An 18,558-nucleotide genomic window follows, 5' to 3' on the forward strand; every position below is an offset into this window, starting at 1 on the left:
ACGGTTCACAAGTAACTACATATTACATATCGGAGTGTGCAGCTGACCTGATAAGGCTTGTTTTCACTGAAAGTACATAAATAAATAAAAACTCGTAACCCGTCTAAGCTTTTCATATTGGTAAATGGCACATAACCAAAAGTCACACGTCTTTTTAATGTTGGGCAAGCAGCGTGCCATTTTATGGTCAAATTAGAAGGCTGGGCTGGGTAAGGCTCCACAAGTCCTTATTGGCCAATGCCCAGAGGCTTCTGCTTGTCTAACCTCCTTTCCCCTCTTGATGATGTATGTTGTACATTATAGACACCAAAGCATTCCGTCTCGCGCAGTCTCCATTATCACAACTCACGGCCAACAAACATTTACGAAGCAAAGAGTATCCCCTGAAGGCAACCTTTTTCCTATAAAACTCACAACAACGTCCAAAATGGCTTCCCGTTTGTTCAGATCATCTATCACTGCTGCCCGCCTGGCGTCGGTCCTACCGCGGGCGACCACTGCGCCTTTAATCCGCCACTTGCACGTTGGCCGGCCTCTTTTTGTGAAAGTTGGCCAAGAGGTGCCCAATCTGGAGGTCCTTGTCGAGGACAGCCCGGGTAACAAGGTCAATCTCGCCGAGGAATTTCAGAAGGGTGACGGCCTCATCATTGGCGTGCCAGGCGCCTTTTCTGGTGCTTGCTCGCAGACACATGTTCCTTCATACATTACGCACCCCAAGCTGAAGAACGCTGGGCAAGTCTTCGTTGTGTCCGTCAACGATGCTTTTGTGTGAGTGTATCTGTCGGCTGGCTATTTTCATGTTCCGGCGAGCCGAGCACAGACTGATTGACTACGTAGGATGAAAGCGTGGGGTGACTCCCTGGACCCAACTCATGACTCTAAGGTACGTAGGATACTTCAGAGCAACATTCTCGGAACTTGTCACGGTGATAGACAGCTGACGGCTTGTTAGATCCGATTCTTGGGCGACCCTGCTGGTGAGTTCACCAAGGCTCTAGACCTTGATTTCGATGCCTCTGCTTTTTTTGGCAACGACCGCTCCAAGCGCTATGCTCTTGTCATCGAGAACGGTAAAGTCAAGAGTGCCCATGTCGAGCCCGACAACACAGGAACGGATGGTATGTCTTCTTGGTTTTCACGCACCCCTACAAGTCTTGACTCCCCTCCTTTTCCTCTTTGGAAATGCCAGGTGCCCCCGATCCGAACTGACTTGTCTTGCAGTGTCGCTGGCCAACAACATCCTTTGAACCAGTGGAAGCCGATAAAGTGAGGCCTAGAATGCGGTTGGCGATCGTCCGACTGACAAGTTCGTGCCGCTGGGATGTTGGATGCGAAGGAATAGCAACAGATATGGGGGATGAAGCGGGTTTCTGTTCTTGGAACAATTCTGCTTACGGCGTATGAAGCACATTTCATATGACTCAAATGTGATGACATTTTGAACTAGCTTGACATTCTGTACTTCGTGACCTGTGCAGCCCTGTATTAAGATTTCTTTGGGGGGGCCTGTCGCAGCACCAACAAATGCACTGAAAGCCGAACGGCGACCAAATTTCACACACCAAACTACAACTCACGTGACATGTCGTTGCCTACCGTGTTTGTTTAGGTTTCTTTGGGCTGAAATGACGGCGATAAAGTGACAAATAGGCCTGACAAATGATGCCTGGCACTGTTAGAGTCGCGCGTCGCAGGGACCTTTGTATTCTACCAGGTTCCAATCCGTCCACAGTCGCCGTCCTTGAGCACCAAGTCACCGTCCCCTGTGAAACAGGGGCGGTGTCTGGTAGCGGGCAGCCGAACACTGTATTTCCGGCGCCTGGCTCCGCCCCTCGATCACATTCATTACTGTACCTCGCCTGCTTTCTCTTTATCAACAATCTCCATCGCTTCTCAAATCAGCCCTGCTCTTTGCTGCCTTGCGAATCCGTATTCTGTTCGACCTTTGTCTGCGTTTCTTCATTTCGTCAAATCATACGCGCTTCCAACGTCACTATTTCCTTTGTTCATCCCTCCCTCCGGGCATAGATTTTCTTTTCTACAGACCCATCAAATTCTCGTTGTCGCCTGGCACCCTCCACCTCTCTTTCTGTTGGTTCTTCTCAAATCGGAGTACCTATTAGGCATCATCTCTTTCCTCCCTTTCTTCACCTCCCACTTCATTTCTCGGACGGCTCGTCAAGGTTTTTTGACGAGCTTAGAGCCACCATCACCATTCCTCGACTACCAAAGCGGAAAGCCGCTGAGGCGACGGCAACCACCGAGGGCCGCTCTCTTCGCCAGAGGAGACTATCGCCCGAGGGCTTGAAGCAAGCCACAGACACCAAGGCGCCTACACCGGCGACAACGGCGACAGCAACCAGAGGTACTAGGAGTACGAATCTCCCGATAATCTCTGAGGGAGCGTCGAAACCGACACCTGCTTTGTCTTCTCCCCAGGACGGACCGCCGACACCACAGACGGCCATTTCTACCGCCATGGAGTCCGACGACGACTTCTTGTCGAACATGTCAAGCGAGGACGATGCTATGCACGATGATAGCGACAACGGTTTACTGTCAGGAGGTGAAGGTACGTCTTTGCTTCTTTAAAACCCCTTGCCTTCTGCCTCATTCCCCGATCTCCTCTAATGCACGATTATGACACATAGATTTTGACGACTTCGAAGAAGAGCCGGATGACATCGACATCGACATCGTTAAGGATGTAGCGGCCGACGATAAACGAAAACACGCTTATGAAGTCGATTTTAAAGTCTATGAACCGAGGGACCTTGACCGACAGCAGGAGGAACTCATGGACGAAGTCAACATGATCCTCGAAATGCGGCCCGAAGACGCAGCTATCCTCCTCCGCCACTTCCGTTGGAACCGGGAGCGTCTCATAGAGGAATACATGGAAAGCCCTTCCAATGTTCTGGAAGCCGCCGGGCTTGGGGCCGACGTTGTCGGACTGCCGAGGCTGGAGGTCATTCCTGGTTTCACTTGTGACATATGTTGCGAGGACGGCGAAGGATTGGAAACTTTTGCATTAAAGTGCGGCCACCGTTACTGCGTGGACTGCTATCGCCAATATTTGACACAGAAAATCCGCGAAGAGGGCGAAGCGGCAAGAATACAGTGCCCCACGACCGATTGCGGCCGCATCATTGACGCCAAGTCCCTGAGCATTCTTGTCACCCCGGACCTTTCTGATCGCTACCACGAGCTGCTTAATCGCACGTACGTCGAAGACAAGGATTCACTAAAGTGGTGCCCTGCGCCCGATTGTGAGAACGCCGTGGATTGCCACATCAAGAAAAAGGACCTAGACCGCATTGTCCCTTCTGTCGAATGCAGCTGTGGCTACCGTTTCTGCTTCGGCTGCTGCCTGAAAGACCACCAGCCTGCTCCATGCAAGCTTGTGAAGCAGTGGTTGAAGAAGTGTGCCGACGATTCCGAAACTGCCAACTGGATTTCAGCAAACACAAAGGAATGTCCGAAGTGCAACTCAACAATCGAAAAAAACGGCGGCTGCAATCACATGACTTGTAGAAAGTGCAAGCACGAGTTTTGCTGGATGTGCATGGGACTCTGGTCGGAGCATGGTACCAGTTGGTACAATTGCAACCGTTTCGAAGAGAAAAGCGGCACTGAAGCTCGTGATGCACAAGCAAAATCTAGAGTTTCCTTGGAGCGATATCTGCACTACTACAATCGATACGCAAACCACGAGCAGTCAGCCAAGTTGGACAAGGATATTTACACACGTACCGAACAAAAGATGGTCCAGTTGCAGACCTCTTCAGGCATGTCTTGGATTGAGGTACAGTATCTGAACGCCGCGTCACAGGCGCTGCAGACCTGCCGCCAGACGTTGAAGTGGACATATGCTTTCGCTTTTTATCTTGCTAGGAACAACATCACAGAGATGTTCGAGGACAACCAAAAGGATCTCGAGATGGCCGTGGAGGCACTGTCGGAAATGTTCGAAAAGCCGGTCAGCGATCTGTCGGAGGCCAAGATGAAGGTGGACATCATGGACAAGACTGCGTACTGTAACAAACGGCGCGTGATTCTCCTGGAGTACACGGCAGACAATCTTGCACATGGTGAGTCTGCGACATCTCAATCCGCGAGCACTTCTTTTACTTGACTTTACCTTTTACCGCTAACCACTATAGGACGTTGGACGTTTAATAACGACCACAATTTGGCGTCTGTGGTGACGGCTAAACCCGCAGCAAATGCGCGACCGTGAATAAACTACGAAGTGCTGGCGATCGCAGCTGGCCTCAAACCGCCATTGGAGACTTGGCGGATATGTGTGGCTCCTGCCATCCACCTTCCGGGTATTGTTTTCGTACCACGATTGGCCATAGATTTGGTGGGGGTGTATGTACCAGAAGGCATATACAACCATTTGGCGAGAACAGGCATCAACGGCATCTTTTAAGCCCAACCGAGTGACGAACATACCGTTTTGCTCAGTGCTAATGCCATGTTTCGAAGAAAGCGCATTAGCTTCTCTGTACTACCAATACATTACTGAGTGAGCGTCAACGGGCGTTTTCATGACTAAAGTTTCTCTTTTCCAGTCGTTTGTTTTGAAGCTTCTTTGCTTGTTTCGTTCTGTGTCCTGGGAAGTTGTGGAGTTTTCAGAGTCCACGTCTTGTATTTACTTTGTTTGCTGGAGTTTTCTTTTATGCGGTAATGCCTGTATTCCCTCCTGTGTCATTCCGCGCACCTGTGTGGGTATTGCTGATGTCTGCTCCGGAATGATGGTGCGTCGATGCTCGGAATGGGCTTTGTAGTATGTCGTTTTTTAGCGTCGTGTTTGGTGTTTCTAACTGCTGGTGGTAAAAAGAATCGGAACATTATCACGTGACGACACAACCCGAGGAGGATTGCCGAAACTTGGCGCTTTTCGGGTCGGGTGTCTTCAGCTTGCCATCGGAAGATCATGTTGTAGTTTTGTTTACAGGCCAAGCCAAGTCAGGGCGCTTTTACAGAAGCCAACTTCACAGTAGGCAGCTTTTCCCCCAGTGCACAACCTAACTGAACACAGAAGGCGCCCTAAAAATGACCACAGTGGCGCTAGCGGGCATAGAGAAAACCCGCGTCTACGTAGACCTTTAAGACCATATCCTCGAAACCTTTTTTGTGTCGCATCGTTTGCCGAAGATTGTGCGAAGTCGGCGAGGACAGGGCAAATCGAGAATGTGGGGAAACAAACCTCTGGGCTGACCTTTTGTATCTTTTCTTGTAGTGATGGGAAGCATCGGTTCTTGGAGAGTATACGGTGGCGACGGCAGGCGTCACTGAACTGTGTTTTTGTGGCTGCGGGGACCTGAAAAGGACTTGTTTTGTTGTCATGCATTTTGTGCTGTGGCAACTTCTATTTTGTTTACCATATTTACGAAGTACGAATACATCGTAGCGAATGGGAAATTCAATTACCGCCGGCATATGTTTCGGCCAGAAGCGGCTTCACTTGGCCGCCACTCTTAGCATTCTGTATTGGGTAGTCGCCTCGGGGACTGGGCGCCGAATGACGAGCCTGCCTGGCTGGGGATATAGTGACTTGTTAGTCTGCGTGAACGTTTAGCCATATTTTCCGCGACATATACCTTGCATCTTCTGGTGCGAACTAACCCTTCCGACTCGCCGTTGTATCTCGACGTCTACCGACATCCCGTTCTCTCCCGGGCTTTGTGGTTGAGTGCATCTGCTTTTCTTGACCTTTATGGTTAGTTTTCATCGCTGTGGCATGTCGTTCTGGTGTCGTTGTGGCCGTGGTTCCTTTCTCGTCGCTTCCGTGACAGCAGGTTGTGCCTCTGCGCAAGCGATCTAATACCCTTCCTTTTAATACGGCTGGTCCTCGGTCTGATGGGCGAATTGTTGTTCCCTAAGCTTTGTCGAATTCCACAATCCCCCCCTTCTCCAATTCTTCCGCCTAACACAAGAGCATGCTGTGACCTCGTCTTTCTTTACTGGCTCTTTTGCGATTCTTTTCTGCTTCTTGTCTACGCTTTCTTTTCTACCCTCGTTATCTGCCCACTCATTTTGTTTCCTTTTCTCCTCACGCATTCCTCGTCTTGTCCCCCCCACCCTCGCAACTGGTGCACATCGCCTTCCCGTCGTCAGTCTTAGCATCTTTCCTTGAGCCTCCTCCACCCGTTTGTTGCTTCTCCGCGTCCAATCTCATAAGGCAGACCGCGATGCGTTCGGCAGGAAACTGCTTAAAGAGCCTGCGGGCCTACTCTAAATACGGCAGCAACGTAAGTCGACTCAACAACGCGCGGGTAGTCATTAACGGTACTGGTTACTGGTCACTGGTTGCTGCGAACTGATAGCTAACACGACCGATAGCATGGCGCGCTGCTTGCCCGGGCCTTTTCAGTTACGGTGCGGCGAGCTGAGATCAACAAGGTATACCCGTCAGCGGCCGAGGCTCTCAAGGATATGAAGCCCCACTCGATTCTCATGTGTGGCGGGTTTGGTCTTTCGGGTGTGGCCGACACGCTGATCGAGACCGTCGCCACCATGCCACACATCAAGGGCCTGACTGCCGTCTCCAACAACGCCGGCACGGACGACAGCGGCCTCGGCAAGCTTCTTCAGTCGCGCCAGGTCAGCAAAATGATTGCCTCGTACATTGGCGAGAACAAGACGCTCGAGCAGATGTACCTCAAGGGTGACATCGAGCTTGAGCTGACCCCGCAGGGCACACTGGCCGAGCGCTGCTCTGCCGGTGGCCGCGGCATCCCGGCCTTTTTCACACCGGCTGCCCTCAGCACCGTTGTGCAGACCGGCGAGCTGCCCCTGCGCAACAACCCCGACGGTACCCCTGCCGAGTTCTCCACGCCCAAGGATCTGCGCGTGTTCAATGGCAAGGCCTACTTGATGGAGGAGAGCATTGCTGGCGACTACGCATTCGTAAAGGCCTACAAGGCCGACCGTCTCGGTAACTGCCAGTTCCGCCTCTCCGCGCACAACTTCAACGGCGCTATGGGCCGCAATGCCAAGATGACTATTGTCGAGGCCGAGCACATTGTGGAGCCCGGTGAGATTCCGCCCGAGTCGGTGCACCTTCCGGGGATCTACGTGAAGCGCGTGGTGCAGAGCACTGCTCCCAAGAAGGTTGAGAAGTACGTCTGGACGCTGGACGAGGCCGACGCCGCCGAGCAAGCCAAGAAGACGCTGGGCACCGGTGATACGGCTGCCAAGCGCGACCGCATTGTGCGTCGTGCGGCCAAGGAGTTTAAGAACGGCATGTACGCTAATCTTGGCATTGGCATGCCCATGCTGGCGCCCAAGTTTGTGTCTGCGGACGTCGAAGTCCAGCTGCAGAGTGAGAACGGCATCCTGGGCCTGGGCCCGTACCCAAAGAAGGGAGAGGAGGACGCCGATCTGATTAACGCTGGCAAGGAGACTGTAACCCTGAAGCCGGGTGCGTCGGTCTTCGGCAGCGAGGAGAGCTTCGGCATGATTCGCAGCGGCCGCGTCAACCTGACAATCCTCGGCGCTATGCAGGTCAGCGCCAACGGCGACTTGGCCAACTGGATGTTGCCGGGCAAGGTGAAGGGCTTCGGTGGCGCTATGGACCTCGTCAGCAACCCGAGCGCGACCAAGGTGGTGGTCACGATGGAGCACACTGATAAAAAGGGCAACCCGAAGATTGTTAAGCAGTGCGCCTTCCCATTGACCGGCAAGGCCTGCGTTTCGCGCATCATCACAGAACTGGTACAACCATACCCTCCCCCAACCCGCCCCCTCTTTCTATCCTATGCAACTGTAAACCGAATCCATTGACTAACAATGTGTCACAGGGCGTTTTTGATGTCAACTTTGCCAGTGGCCTGACCCTGGTCGAGATTGCAGACAGTGTTACTGTCGACGAGATTCGTAGCAAGACCGAGGCGCCGTTTGCGGTCGCCGATGACCTGAAGCCGATGCTGTAGGTGGGCGTTTGAACTTGTTGAGCGCAGTCCGCATACGTGCGCCTTGGGCGGGCTAATATATTTGTATGTAAGATACATATGGTTTATGCCCTAAATGTCACGTTGGTAATGAAAAGAAACCTGGATTTGATAAATTAATTGTCTCCGTCCCCCCCAAATTTCCGAAGCGTTGTTGTCGACACGCATTATACGCTACTGCTGATCACTAGCCACTTTCGGTGGTTGTGTTTGGGCCCTCGAAATCCCGTTTCAGACAGGACACCGACTAGACTTAAAAGTCAAAACACAGCACACTCCTTGCCAACCAAGAAACGTTGAACACTCCAGACCTAACGCCAACGTGGTACAGTGCTGCACGCCACGGAATGATTCCTGTAGCCAGTCCATACACCGTCTATGTGGGATGGAGGGACTGGCAAAAACTCGTTCTGCCAGTGGAGTCCTTCCAGGCCTGACGGCCACAGCGCCTCGGCAACATGGGCGGACTGGACGACCAGCCACGGGACCCAGAGGCCTAGGTGCGATGGCACTGGCTGCGCTCGCAAGTAACCACGATGCACTCGGTTCGGAGCACATAGCAAGCCTTGGTGAAAGGCAGCAGAAAGCTCTTCGCAGGGCCTTGACGAATAGGTAAGGAAATAACCGAAGCCGCAACTTTGGTCGCAGCCAGTCGATATATGTATGTCCACGTTGCTGACGTCTCCGTGTGCTCCAAGCCGCGATTTGTCTCTGCGTCTATGGAGAATGTTCCTGCCTCTCCAGTCTAAGAATACCTCGCCCAGCAGTGTCGAACCCCTGTCTGAACCGAGGCGTGTCCACCTCTACTGTACGCAGTACCGGCAGCCGCGCAGCTCTCTCGATGTTTATATTATCGCGCTCAGTGCCCCACCCTACGAATTCATTGCCCACCTACGCATTGTAACTCCGGACCGGGCTGATTTTGGCGTTCCGGAGCTGATGAAGCTGGCTAAATTGCCAAACCTAGGAGTGCTTGAGATCATCGAACGCGCACCGGATCGTGCTCCATGGGACCAGCTAAGGCTTAATGAGGGGATGCATGGGCAGAGTGCAGACGCTTATCTCGACCCGCAGCAGGTCAGCGATCGACTGGTCAGGGGCTGGAGTCTGACGCGACCAGATCCGTTTCCGGCTCTGCGCGTGCTCCGGCTTTGGGGATGCAGTGGTTACATATTAACTCCAGCGTGCCTGCAGAATGCAGTGAAATTTCCGTTGTTGGCGCTCACAGTTGTGTCCGTCCAGTACAACAACCGTCAGGCCACGCCGGACACATGGTCAGATGCCTTGCTGACTGCTTCGGCGTCCGGCTGGACTGGTCTTTCCCTCTCGAGGCAAAGCTCCCAGTACAGCATTGCGACAGAGGTACCGCATAAGAGCCCGGATCCGTATATTTTGACACTCAACATGGTCGAGGATCACACTACACCGGTGGAAGCTCTACACTGGGGTTCGCACCTGTATTCGTTTGTAGCTAAGACGGCTTACGATGGCCGTCAGTTTGAAGATGGCTTCCTAGCGGCAGCTGCAACTGAGCCCCTTAAAGATCATTTCGCGTTGTTGAGCTTGGGAAGCGACCAGGGCTCCAGGAACGACACCATCTCTAGACAAGGAGACAACGCGTTTTGTTTCATCCGGGCGCGTGATGACAAACCTTCGCAAGCGGATTTCAAGACGCGGAGAAAGACAGCCACGGATTCAGTTCTGTCGAATGGCCAACGCCGCAAGATACAGGAGCAGTTGCAGCCACCTGCAAAAAAGGCTAAGGGAGGGAGGAGCATCGGGAGCATGCTGGACGACTTTCTTGCGTAGGGGTTCCGTTCAGGCACTCCACGGACCTAATACGGGGTACACATTATGCCAACGAAAGTGCGGTACCCGTGTAAGCTTGTATGACGCAAATATATCGCTTGATGCCGCATTCCTTTCCTTTGCAGGACAGAAAAAGAGATCAAGGCCCGAAAAGGGTTACTAAAGCGCCGATTCTCGTAAGAAATTCCTCTGTCCTCCAATTTCCCCTCCAAGGCCTGCCACTGAAGAATGACGGCTAAAGCCAGAGTGAATATGAAGGAGTATGTTTTCGTTTTATGTTGAGGGAGAAAAAAAGAAAAAGAAGAAACCACGGAGAAAGTTTCAGTGGGATCCGATTTTAAAGTTTAGTTTGGCGGCCAAGAAAAAGCGGGTCTCTCGTTATATTGCATAATCGTCTAAAAAGTCGAATTTAGTAAATCGTACATGGCCGAAAATGTATGCTGTGGCGCCTAGGTTTATCCTCCCAGCCACCGAATTGTATATCACGTGAAAGATCACATGATATGCCACGTAAGCCACCCTTCTGACATCTGATACTCGTAGCAGTGCACCATACAACGTACGGGTGTGTCATTAGCAAGGGAGTCATGTACGTGACTAATACGAATTACTTGTTTTAAGTGGATTAGCGTCCGCGAAATTTGACATGCTTTGTCCTACACTTGGAATAAGGAACAATGCTCAGTAGTGAAGATCCCGGGCGGCTTTGTACTGAGTTCAGTGTGCAATGTTGGGCAGAAAGTACTAGAGGGCCAAAAACTACCCCTCATTTTTATGCAACCGCATGTGCCTCGATGTTGACTCTTTCACGTATTGAACCTCCAATGGTTGCCCCTCATCATCCTCTGGCATTTCACATTCTACGGCCCTACTTTGAAGCATTTCGTGGTCACACGACGGCTTGTTTCTGCTGCTCTACAATTTCCTCTTTACGCAAATAACCGTCCGGCACTCCTCGACGTTTCAACGCAGTTATATCGCACTTGCCTATTCTCTAGCAGAACTGACAGTTACAACCTGGGCCGCCCGATACATTCCATTTCTCCCCTCTTATCAATTAACTTTCGAATATGGCCGGTGGTCAAGCGCCCGGTGCGAACTCGCGTGGCCGTGGTGGCAAGTTCCGGAAGTTCACACGCGGCGGTAAGTCCTCCACAGGAAGAACCCCATGCTCGAGGTTTCTTTGGCTGACGATGGGATCTCACAGGTGGAAAGCACTTCTCTCGTAACCTGCGGCCTCTCGATGCCGATGGCAATGAAATTAGCATGTGGAGCGAGGATGGCGTACCAAAACAAAACGGGAGTGACGACTCGGAGGACGACGACTCAGAGGAGGATTCCGAGGAGGAGGAAGACTCTGATGATGCTGCCCCTTCTTCGAGTGCTGCCTTAGCGGCATCCGCAGCATCCCGCGAGGATCGCAAGAAGGAGAAGAAGGCCCGTAAGGAGGCAGCGATCGCTCGTGCCAAGGGCCAGGCCGTCCAAGTGGGCGATCTACCATCCAGCGAAGACGAGAGTGACGACGAAGACCTTCCTGCCAACCCGAACCACTCGCGGGCTGCACGAAGCCAGACGAAAGTGGCTTCAGCCTCTGGGAACCGCGATGTCGACGAAGCTGGCGAGGGAGTCAAGGATCTAAGCCTAGGCGGTACTGCGGCGCCCCAATCTCGTCGGGAGCGTGAGTCTCTCGAGGCCCAGCAGGCCAAGGAGCGTTACCGAAAACTGCACGAGCAGGGAAAGACGGACGAGGCCAAAGCCGACCTGGCGCGCTTGAAAATCATTCGAGAGAAGCGTGAGGCCGAGGCGGCGCGGAAACAGGTAAGTTGGACGTCTCGTGGTCCTAATACGAAGTCTCTTATAACTAATACGTCACTTCGCCCAGGCTGAGAAGGAGGAGCGGGAAGCATTAGAAAAAGCTCGCAGAGAAGAGACCGAGGCGCGCGAGGCGAAGAAGCGAGAGGCTGCGCTGGGTAAGCCCAAAAAGGCAAAGAAATAAGTGATGGTCCAAAATAAGGCAAAGATCTAAATAATAGAGACCTCATTAGCACATCGTAGTGCTCAAACTCAGGCCTCCAATACGTAGAGACCAAATGCATTATAGCGATTACATGTCAGCCTACGGTACTCGGATGAGGATGGGGTGTGTAAAGCAAAAGAACCCCAACTATTCTAATGCCCTATATTATATATTAAAATCTGCCTCACGGTTTACGTGACACGATCTACCCCATGCACCAGTATACCGAAATGCTAAAACCTCTCTAATCTAAGCCACAACATTTCATGTACATCGCACTAGCCAGTGCTTTTGGCCTAATTTGCCTGTCTACCTGTCCCTCGACTACTCTCAAGTCAAAGATACTGCGGCGACGTCTGTCAAGATATATCCTTACATTCCGTGAAGTCCTTCTGTACCTACTGAATCAGCCCAGAGCTGGTCAAAGTCTACGCCATTTTCTTGGAACACATCCCGCACCTCTTTAGCAACTATTGCTTGCCGTTCTGCATCGCCAAGACCTCCAGGCCGCGTAGCCTCGAACTGAATAATTTCAATCCAACGGAAAAATAAGTCCTCCTTCCCAATCGCAGCGAGCGCATCACGAAAAGCAAACACTTGTCTGCGGCGAATGTCATCGTCACCCGAGGAGGCACTAGAGCCAACACCGCCACCTAGCGACCGCAAGTCTACAGTCAGCCAGCCATAGTCGTCATGGTGAAGAAGTGTCAGTGATGTAAACGCCTCGAGCGCGAGTTCCTTTTTGTCCACCAGGTGCGTCGCCAGCACCATCAAGTTCCAATCCAGGTCCCAATTGCCGTCCATGGTGAGGTAGCCCGTCTTTTGCTGGGTCAACAGTGGCGATGTCGCTTGGCTGATGTGTGCAACAAGCAGGCGACGAGCATTCTCATCGTTGACCAGATCCATTTTCGTCGTGGCGCCACTGTTGCTGCCGGCCGCATCGTCCGATATGGTGCTATTCTTTGTCGATGAATACCACGACCGGCTGCGGCGAACGTAGATCTCCTTGTCGCGGAAGCCGACCTGCATACGCCAACCAACAGGGTTGCCATGTGTGGTACCGAAACAGAACTCAATGGGCCATGGCCAGACAAAGACACACAGGGTAAGGTCTAGCATAAAAGTAAAGCCACGGCGGAATATCACAGAGATTAACTGATTCCAGGACAGGTCCTTGGCTAAATAAGTCGTGGCATTGGCGGTACCAAGAGCGGATTGGAGCAGCAGGTAGTAATATGGGCCAATGTACCAAACCCGTAGAGCAAACAGTAGCACAACGCCAATGTTCATGAGAACCGGGACACTGAATATCTTTCGCTTAAAGGACGCAGGTTTGCTATCAATGTGTGCGATATAGACATGGCGGGCGGAGAGTTGGTCGAAGAATGGCTCCAAGCTGTCAGGGGCCTTCTTGAAGGGCACAGGTGGTTCGTTGTTGGAGATGGTGTCTGATTTGCGGGCACCAGACGCCTTGCCGGCCCTTTTTGTAGCCATTGATAGGATATGGTTATTCAAAGGGTGAGGGGAAGGACTTTGGAAGTCGACGATAGGAGTATCGAGGTTGCCGTGGCTCAAGCAATCGAGAGTAAAGAGCATAGATGGTAAGGAGCCCATGGAGAGATGGGATGTAAAAAAGGCACCAAGGGGAGCCTTATTCTGTTATATGTGGGCCTAGGAGCACGAGACAGGTACAAGAAGCAAAGCTAAATGGTATTGGCGTGACGTGTAATCGCGCTTTCTAATCGCCCAATTACCCGTTAATAGCATATTATGCGCAAAATGTTCTCAACGGCCAAAATTTCTGATTTTACGACAGAAGCTCTGCAAGGAACATTAAAGCGTTTCGACCGCCTAACCTTTGCCATGATACGCGGGAACCTACACCATGTAAGTTCTATAGAGTTTATGTTTCTTTCCCCCGGATTGTAATTCTGACATTCCAGGGGCCCCGACAGTCGTGTCCGTCAATCCAACTTCTCATTCGACTGCATCAGCCGGCAGCATCAACAAGCTGTCTCCATACATCGCAACGGAGATGGTATGAACGAGATTGGTCCCAGGCGTCCGTCAATACCCCATCTTATCCGAAGCGCAGGTATGGCCCGCCTCAACGTGAAGCAGCCACCACAGGCCGCATAAGCCCTTTCAGCAGAGAGTTGCCAAAGGATCGAAGGCCGAGTCTATTTGCGCAAACTCCTAACCAACCTCCGAGACCACCCCCGTCACCAGGTTTAAGTGGCCCATCTAGCCCCTCTAACGGAGAATTGGATTCCGGCCAAGGAAATGCGTGGGGGAAGTTGGCTCAGAGGCCGTCTTTCCGGCGCCCAGGCGGTCAACAATCCCAGGGAGACGGCCATCTAGTACCAACGTTTCGGCGCCAACCTATCAAGCCGGCCTCTAGATACCTGCCTGGCGAAATACAGACCTCGTTGCGACCTGAGCCAATCCGGCGAAGTCCGGAACCGGGCTCAAACGCCACAAATGGGAACCCGCAAAGTACGGATCAATTCTGGTCGCAGTTGGAGTCACGCGTCGGAAAGGGCTCCGCAGAGCGAGATGGACGGCAACAAAAAAATACAGCAGGCCGGTTGGATCAGGCGCCTCGATCTCCGCGAAACATTGGGGCGCACACTGGGCGGGGCAACCGGACTAGGAGCGAAGGTGTCGCCAGTAGCAAGGGGCAGGTTTCCCAGTGGATTGGAGAGCAAAGTAACGCATTTGGTCCCGACTTTGATACAAATGTTCCGACAATCATGGCCCCGGAATTTGGGTCTCATGGTGGCCGCGGACTTCGTACGAAGCATCGCAAAGAAAAGCCCGTGTCATCGAAATCAAAGGGTAGAGGACGCTCCCAAGACAGGGGATTTGTGACGGACGGGGAAGACGATTTCGAAGATTTCGACAGGGTTGCCGAAGACCGGCGCGAGCGCAAAGCGGAGAAAAAGCGTCAGCGTGAAAAAGCGGCGTCGGGGCCGACACCAATCCTATTACCACAGTTTATCAGTGTCTCAGACCTGGGACAGGCTCTTCGCGTAAAGCCACAAATATTTATGCAACAACTCGGCGAACTTGGCTTCGAGGACATAACTCTCGAAAGCGTCATGACAGGTGAGACGGCCGCGCTTGTCGCGCAGGAATATGGCTACGAACCGACGGTGGACACTGGCGCGACGATCGACCTTAAGCGCAGCCCACCACCTGAAGATCCTTCAACGCTACCATCACGACCGCCTATCGTGACGATCATGGGCCACGTCGACCACGGCAAGACGACGATGTTGGACTGGCTACGCAGTTCGTCTGTGGCTGCTCAGGAACACGGTGGAATCACACAACACATTGGAGCCTTCTCCGTCGCGCTCAATAATGGGAAGCTAATCACATTCCTGGATACGCCGGGCCATGCGGCATTCCTGACCATGCGTCAGCGTGGTGCCAGTGTTACTGACATCGTGATTCTGGTCGTGGCTGCGGATGACGGTGTCAAACCGCAAACGCTGGAGGCACTGAAACATGCACGAGCCGCTAACGTACCAATCATTGTGGCCATCAACAAGGTTGACAAAGACGAGGCCCGTGTTGACCAGGTCAAGGCCGACCTTGCACGTCACGGCATCGACATCGAAGATTTTGGTGGCGATGTGCAAGTTGCATGCGTGAGCGGGAAAACCGGTCTTGGCATGGATGTACTCGAAGAAAATATCCTCACTCTCTCCGAGATTTTGGATGTACGGGCGGATCCCAACGCGATGGCCGAGGGCTGGGTGCTCGAGTCGAGCGTGAAGAGCATTGGGCGGTCAGCATCTGTCCTGGTGAAGAGTGGCACCTTACACAAGGGTGACTTCATTGCTGCCGGGACCTCATGGGCCAAGATTCGCTTGATGCGAAACGAAGCCGGTGTGGAGGTCGAAGAGGCTCACCCAGGAACCCCAATCGAGATCCTGGGCTGGAGAACCCTTCCTGATGCCGGCGACGAAGTTCTTCAAGCTCCGACAGAAGGACGCGTCAAAGAAGCGATTAACTACCGCCTTGATGCCAAAGAACGCGAAATGGCGGTCTCTGAAGCAGAGGCACAGGAGCAAAGAGACAAAGAAAGGACAGCGTTGGCCGAAGCGGCGGCTGTCGCTGCCATGACCGAAAATTCCAGGCGAAAGCCAAATGCCGCTGTTGCAGGTGATAGCGCAACGAGGGATGCAGAAGAAGGCAATGGCCTAAAGACATTAAACTTCATTGTCAGGGGTGACGTTATGGGCTCTGTTGAAGCGGTATGTGCGGCCATTATGGAGATTGGTAACAATGAGGTCAGGCCAGTGGTGCTGCGCTCAGCGCCTGGTCAGGTTACGGAATCTGATATTGAGCACGCTGCCGTAACGAACAGCATCGTGGTCAACTTCAACTCGACGCTACATGGCACAATCAAGAAGATGGCCAAGGATGCCGGCGTTGCGGTTCTGGATTACACTGTCATTTACCACTTGGTTGACGAGATCAAGGACAGACTTTCAGAGCTGCTGCCGCCGATTATCACGAGTAAGGTCCTGGGTGAAGCCGAGGTTTTACAGGTGTTCCCGATCAACCTGCGCGGCCGTGTGTTCAAGAACATTGCCGGATGCCGAGTGCGCAACGGCCAAGTAACCCGTACCGGCTTATATAGGCTGTTCCGGAACAACAAGTTGATTTTCCAAGGTGAGCACTCGGTTTGAACCGACGTTTGTCATTCCTGGTCACCCACTCCCCGAATCATATCGCTAACATTTTTAATAGGTAAATTGGAGACTCTCAAGCATGGCAAGAAAGAAGTAAGTGAGATGCGCAAGGGTACTGAATGCGGCATGTCGTTTGAAGAATGGGAAGACATCGAGGTTGGCGACAAGATCCAAGCCTACGAAGAAATCCGTGAGAAGAGGCGGCTATAGGTGGAAAGCCCCTTGACAGTCCCATTTAGTTGTAACAGTACTTTTTTTCTATTGTATTTGGGATATTTGGCGCACCGAGGCATTTATAAACTAAAAAGGACCATCGCGAGAGGTTGCATTGGGCGGCTGCAGATTTGTACAGAGAAGGATTCGGATGACCCCCTGGTGCATTGGTGCGTATGTATAGATTAACCACTTCCTCGCCCATTACACTTCAATTGTGCAGATTTCGTTTCAATGCGCTTTTGTTTGAGCCGCATGAAGCATGGCAGGCATTTCTTAAATCTAACATCAACCCCTCCTACTTGCGGGTACGTAGTTTGAAGTAAACGTCCTTGTCGATATGGCCGCTCTCGCCTTTTCCTTCTTGAGCTTTGCTAAGCCCGTGTGATCCGTTACAGGCGTGGCCATAATAATTTGATCCAGCTCCGAGTCGTCGGCAGCATTGCCGCTGCCGAAATCGCTTCCGGCGCCATTATCCTCTATCTCAGATGAGTCGTATTGCTGATCATTGTCGGAATCTGGCTCTGCATCGGAATCTGGCCGGAGCTGTCCTGGCCGCAGTGGCGCCTCTGCAGGCTTCGTCAACTGTTTTACAGTCTTCTCGGTTGGAATGGCAAACGGCTTAGATGCTAGAACTTTTCGGCGAATCTCTTCCATTTCCGCGTCGTCATCGCTTTCGCCGGATATGCCGAATGGGTCTTTGTCGTCATCCTTGTCAGCCACTGCTTCACCCTCTTCCCTATCGCTGCCTCCTTCGCTTCCACCCTCGTCACTATCGTCCTCGTCTTGACTCCCCCCACTGACTCTGCTTATGCTTCTGAGGTTTACGTTGCCTCCTTTCCACATATCAGTCTCTTGTCGGCTTTCGCTATACTCGCGCTCGAGCTGCTCGATCCAGTCGGCTTCAGCCTCTTTAACCGCTGGAGCATCCGCACAGGCCGCGTACTTGTCCAGAAGGGTTCTGTTGATGTTGAGAAACTCCTCGCCATAGGGGAACGGCGCCAACACACCCTCCGCCCATTCTGGCTGTCCGCAAATGTAGAACGCGGCCGCAAGTGCCTCGACGCAATTGAGCCGCCACGGCTTGCCATAGTTGACTGAGTTCGCTGCCACTAGGTACGGCAGGAGTCGTTCACACTTTCCACCGACTTTGTTCCACTGCACCTCCTTGGTGCGTGCCCACGAGCACTCAACGACAGCAGCACCGAACTGAGCCATGAGCTCCTTGTCTGCCGGGCTGACAACGCTGCGACCGTTAGGCGTGATCACAACGCCTGCATAACGCTGGCCCAGGTGCAGCTCTCGCATGAGGCCAAGCTTCATCAGCTTCTTTCCGGAACAGCGCTTGGGGTCACAGTGGCCGAGATCCCAGCACGCAGCTTTGAAAGCAGGCCGGCGAGATGAGCCACTGCTGTCTTCTCCACCGCCCCCGGCCCCTTGGGGCCGGGCCCGCGGTAGGCCGAGAGGCTTTTTGCCTTTGCCGTGATAATCTTTTTTATGTCGCACCATCATATACGTTGGTGATTTATTCGGCTTTGTTTTGGGTCGTCTCATACAGGGTACAGCTTCAAGAAGAAGCAGTACGAACGCATCTGTAAAGCTACTAACATATTTTTGTCGTCTATCATTTAGCTGGGATTTAGTGGGGGGTTGTCTCATCACACGGGCTGTACAGTGTATATGGACAGTGCAAAATTTCATTTCTACATGGTCTCTCACTGGCCAGCTCGCCTCATAAGTAACTACGAGTCACCTACCTAACAGGAAGAGGTCGGCTGGAACCTCAGTCAAGCTCCCCTCACCTTTCCCGAGGTGCCTATCCGCAACCAGGTGGCACCACATCGACAACGAC

At 52.6% G+C, this 18,558-nt stretch overlaps 8 protein-coding genes across 8 annotated transcripts; 6 read left to right on the plus strand and 2 right to left on the minus strand.

The window, feature by feature from the left end:
• Positions 1-427: 427 nt before the first annotated feature.
• SPSK_01912 (peroxiredoxin (alkyl hydroperoxide reductase subunit C)) lies at positions 428-1,247 on the plus strand (the record flags this gene model as incomplete). Its single annotated transcript, XM_016728811.1, has 4 exons — positions 428-768; positions 838-883; positions 953-1,118; positions 1,222-1,247. 4 exons carry the CDS (start codon positions 428-430, stop codon positions 1,245-1,247), a joined length of 579 nt encoding a protein of 192 aa, XP_016590087.1.
• Positions 1,248-2,478: 1,231 nt separating this feature from the next.
• Positions 2,479-4,240, plus strand: SPSK_01617 (ariadne-1; the record flags this gene model as incomplete). Its single annotated transcript, XM_016728526.1, has 3 exons — positions 2,479-2,572; positions 2,652-4,091; positions 4,164-4,240. 3 exons carry the CDS (start codon positions 2,479-2,481, stop codon positions 4,238-4,240), a joined length of 1,611 nt encoding a protein of 536 aa, XP_016590088.1.
• A 1,960-nt stretch (positions 4,241-6,200) lies between these two features.
• On the plus strand, positions 6,201-7,943 carry SPSK_01628 (3-oxoacid CoA-transferase; the record flags this gene model as incomplete). The annotated part of the gene is made up of 3 exons (XM_016728536.1): positions 6,201-6,260; positions 6,352-7,725; positions 7,812-7,943. The coding sequence occupies 3 exons, from the start codon at positions 6,201-6,203 to the stop codon at positions 7,941-7,943; spliced, it is 1,566 nt and encodes a 521-aa protein (XP_016590089.1).
• A 744-nt stretch (positions 7,944-8,687) lies between these two features.
• Positions 8,688-9,770, plus strand: SPSK_01821 (uncharacterized protein; the record flags this gene model as incomplete). Its single annotated transcript, XM_016728721.1, has 1 exon — positions 8,688-9,770. One exon carries the CDS (start codon positions 8,688-8,690, stop codon positions 9,768-9,770), a length of 1,083 nt encoding a protein of 360 aa, XP_016590090.1.
• A 1,070-nt stretch (positions 9,771-10,840) lies between these two features.
• On the plus strand, positions 10,841-11,766 carry SPSK_01877 (uncharacterized protein; the record flags this gene model as incomplete). Its single annotated transcript, XM_016728776.1, has 3 exons — positions 10,841-10,913; positions 10,978-11,588; positions 11,653-11,766. The coding sequence occupies 3 exons, from the start codon at positions 10,841-10,843 to the stop codon at positions 11,764-11,766; spliced, it is 798 nt and encodes a 265-aa protein (XP_016590091.1).
• A 393-nt stretch (positions 11,767-12,159) lies between these two features.
• SPSK_10413 (uncharacterized protein) lies at positions 12,160-13,281 on the minus strand (the record flags this gene model as incomplete). The annotated part of the gene is made up of 1 exon (XM_016736836.1): positions 12,160-13,281. One exon carries the CDS (start codon positions 13,279-13,281, stop codon positions 12,160-12,162), a length of 1,122 nt encoding a protein of 373 aa, XP_016590092.1.
• Positions 13,282-13,566: 285 nt separating this feature from the next.
• SPSK_01418 (translation initiation factor IF-2) lies at positions 13,567-16,703 on the plus strand (the record flags this gene model as incomplete). The annotated part of the gene is made up of 3 exons (XM_016728332.1): positions 13,567-13,674; positions 13,731-16,473; positions 16,552-16,703. 3 exons carry the CDS (start codon positions 13,567-13,569, stop codon positions 16,701-16,703), a joined length of 3,003 nt encoding a protein of 1,000 aa, XP_016590093.1.
• A 291-nt stretch (positions 16,704-16,994) lies between these two features.
• Positions 16,995-18,215, minus strand: SPSK_01782 (pre-rRNA-processing protein TSR3; the record flags this gene model as incomplete). Its single annotated transcript, XM_016728685.1, has 1 exon — positions 16,995-18,215. One exon carries the CDS (start codon positions 18,213-18,215, stop codon positions 16,995-16,997), a length of 1,221 nt encoding a protein of 406 aa, XP_016590094.1.
• Positions 18,216-18,558: the final 343 nt, after the last annotated feature.

This window comes from Sporothrix schenckii (genome assembly GCF_000961545.1).
Source record: "Sporothrix schenckii 1099-18 chromosome Unknown Cont42, whole genome shotgun sequence".
Taxonomy (NCBI): Eukaryota; Fungi; Ascomycota; class Sordariomycetes; order Ophiostomatales; family Ophiostomataceae; genus Sporothrix; species Sporothrix schenckii.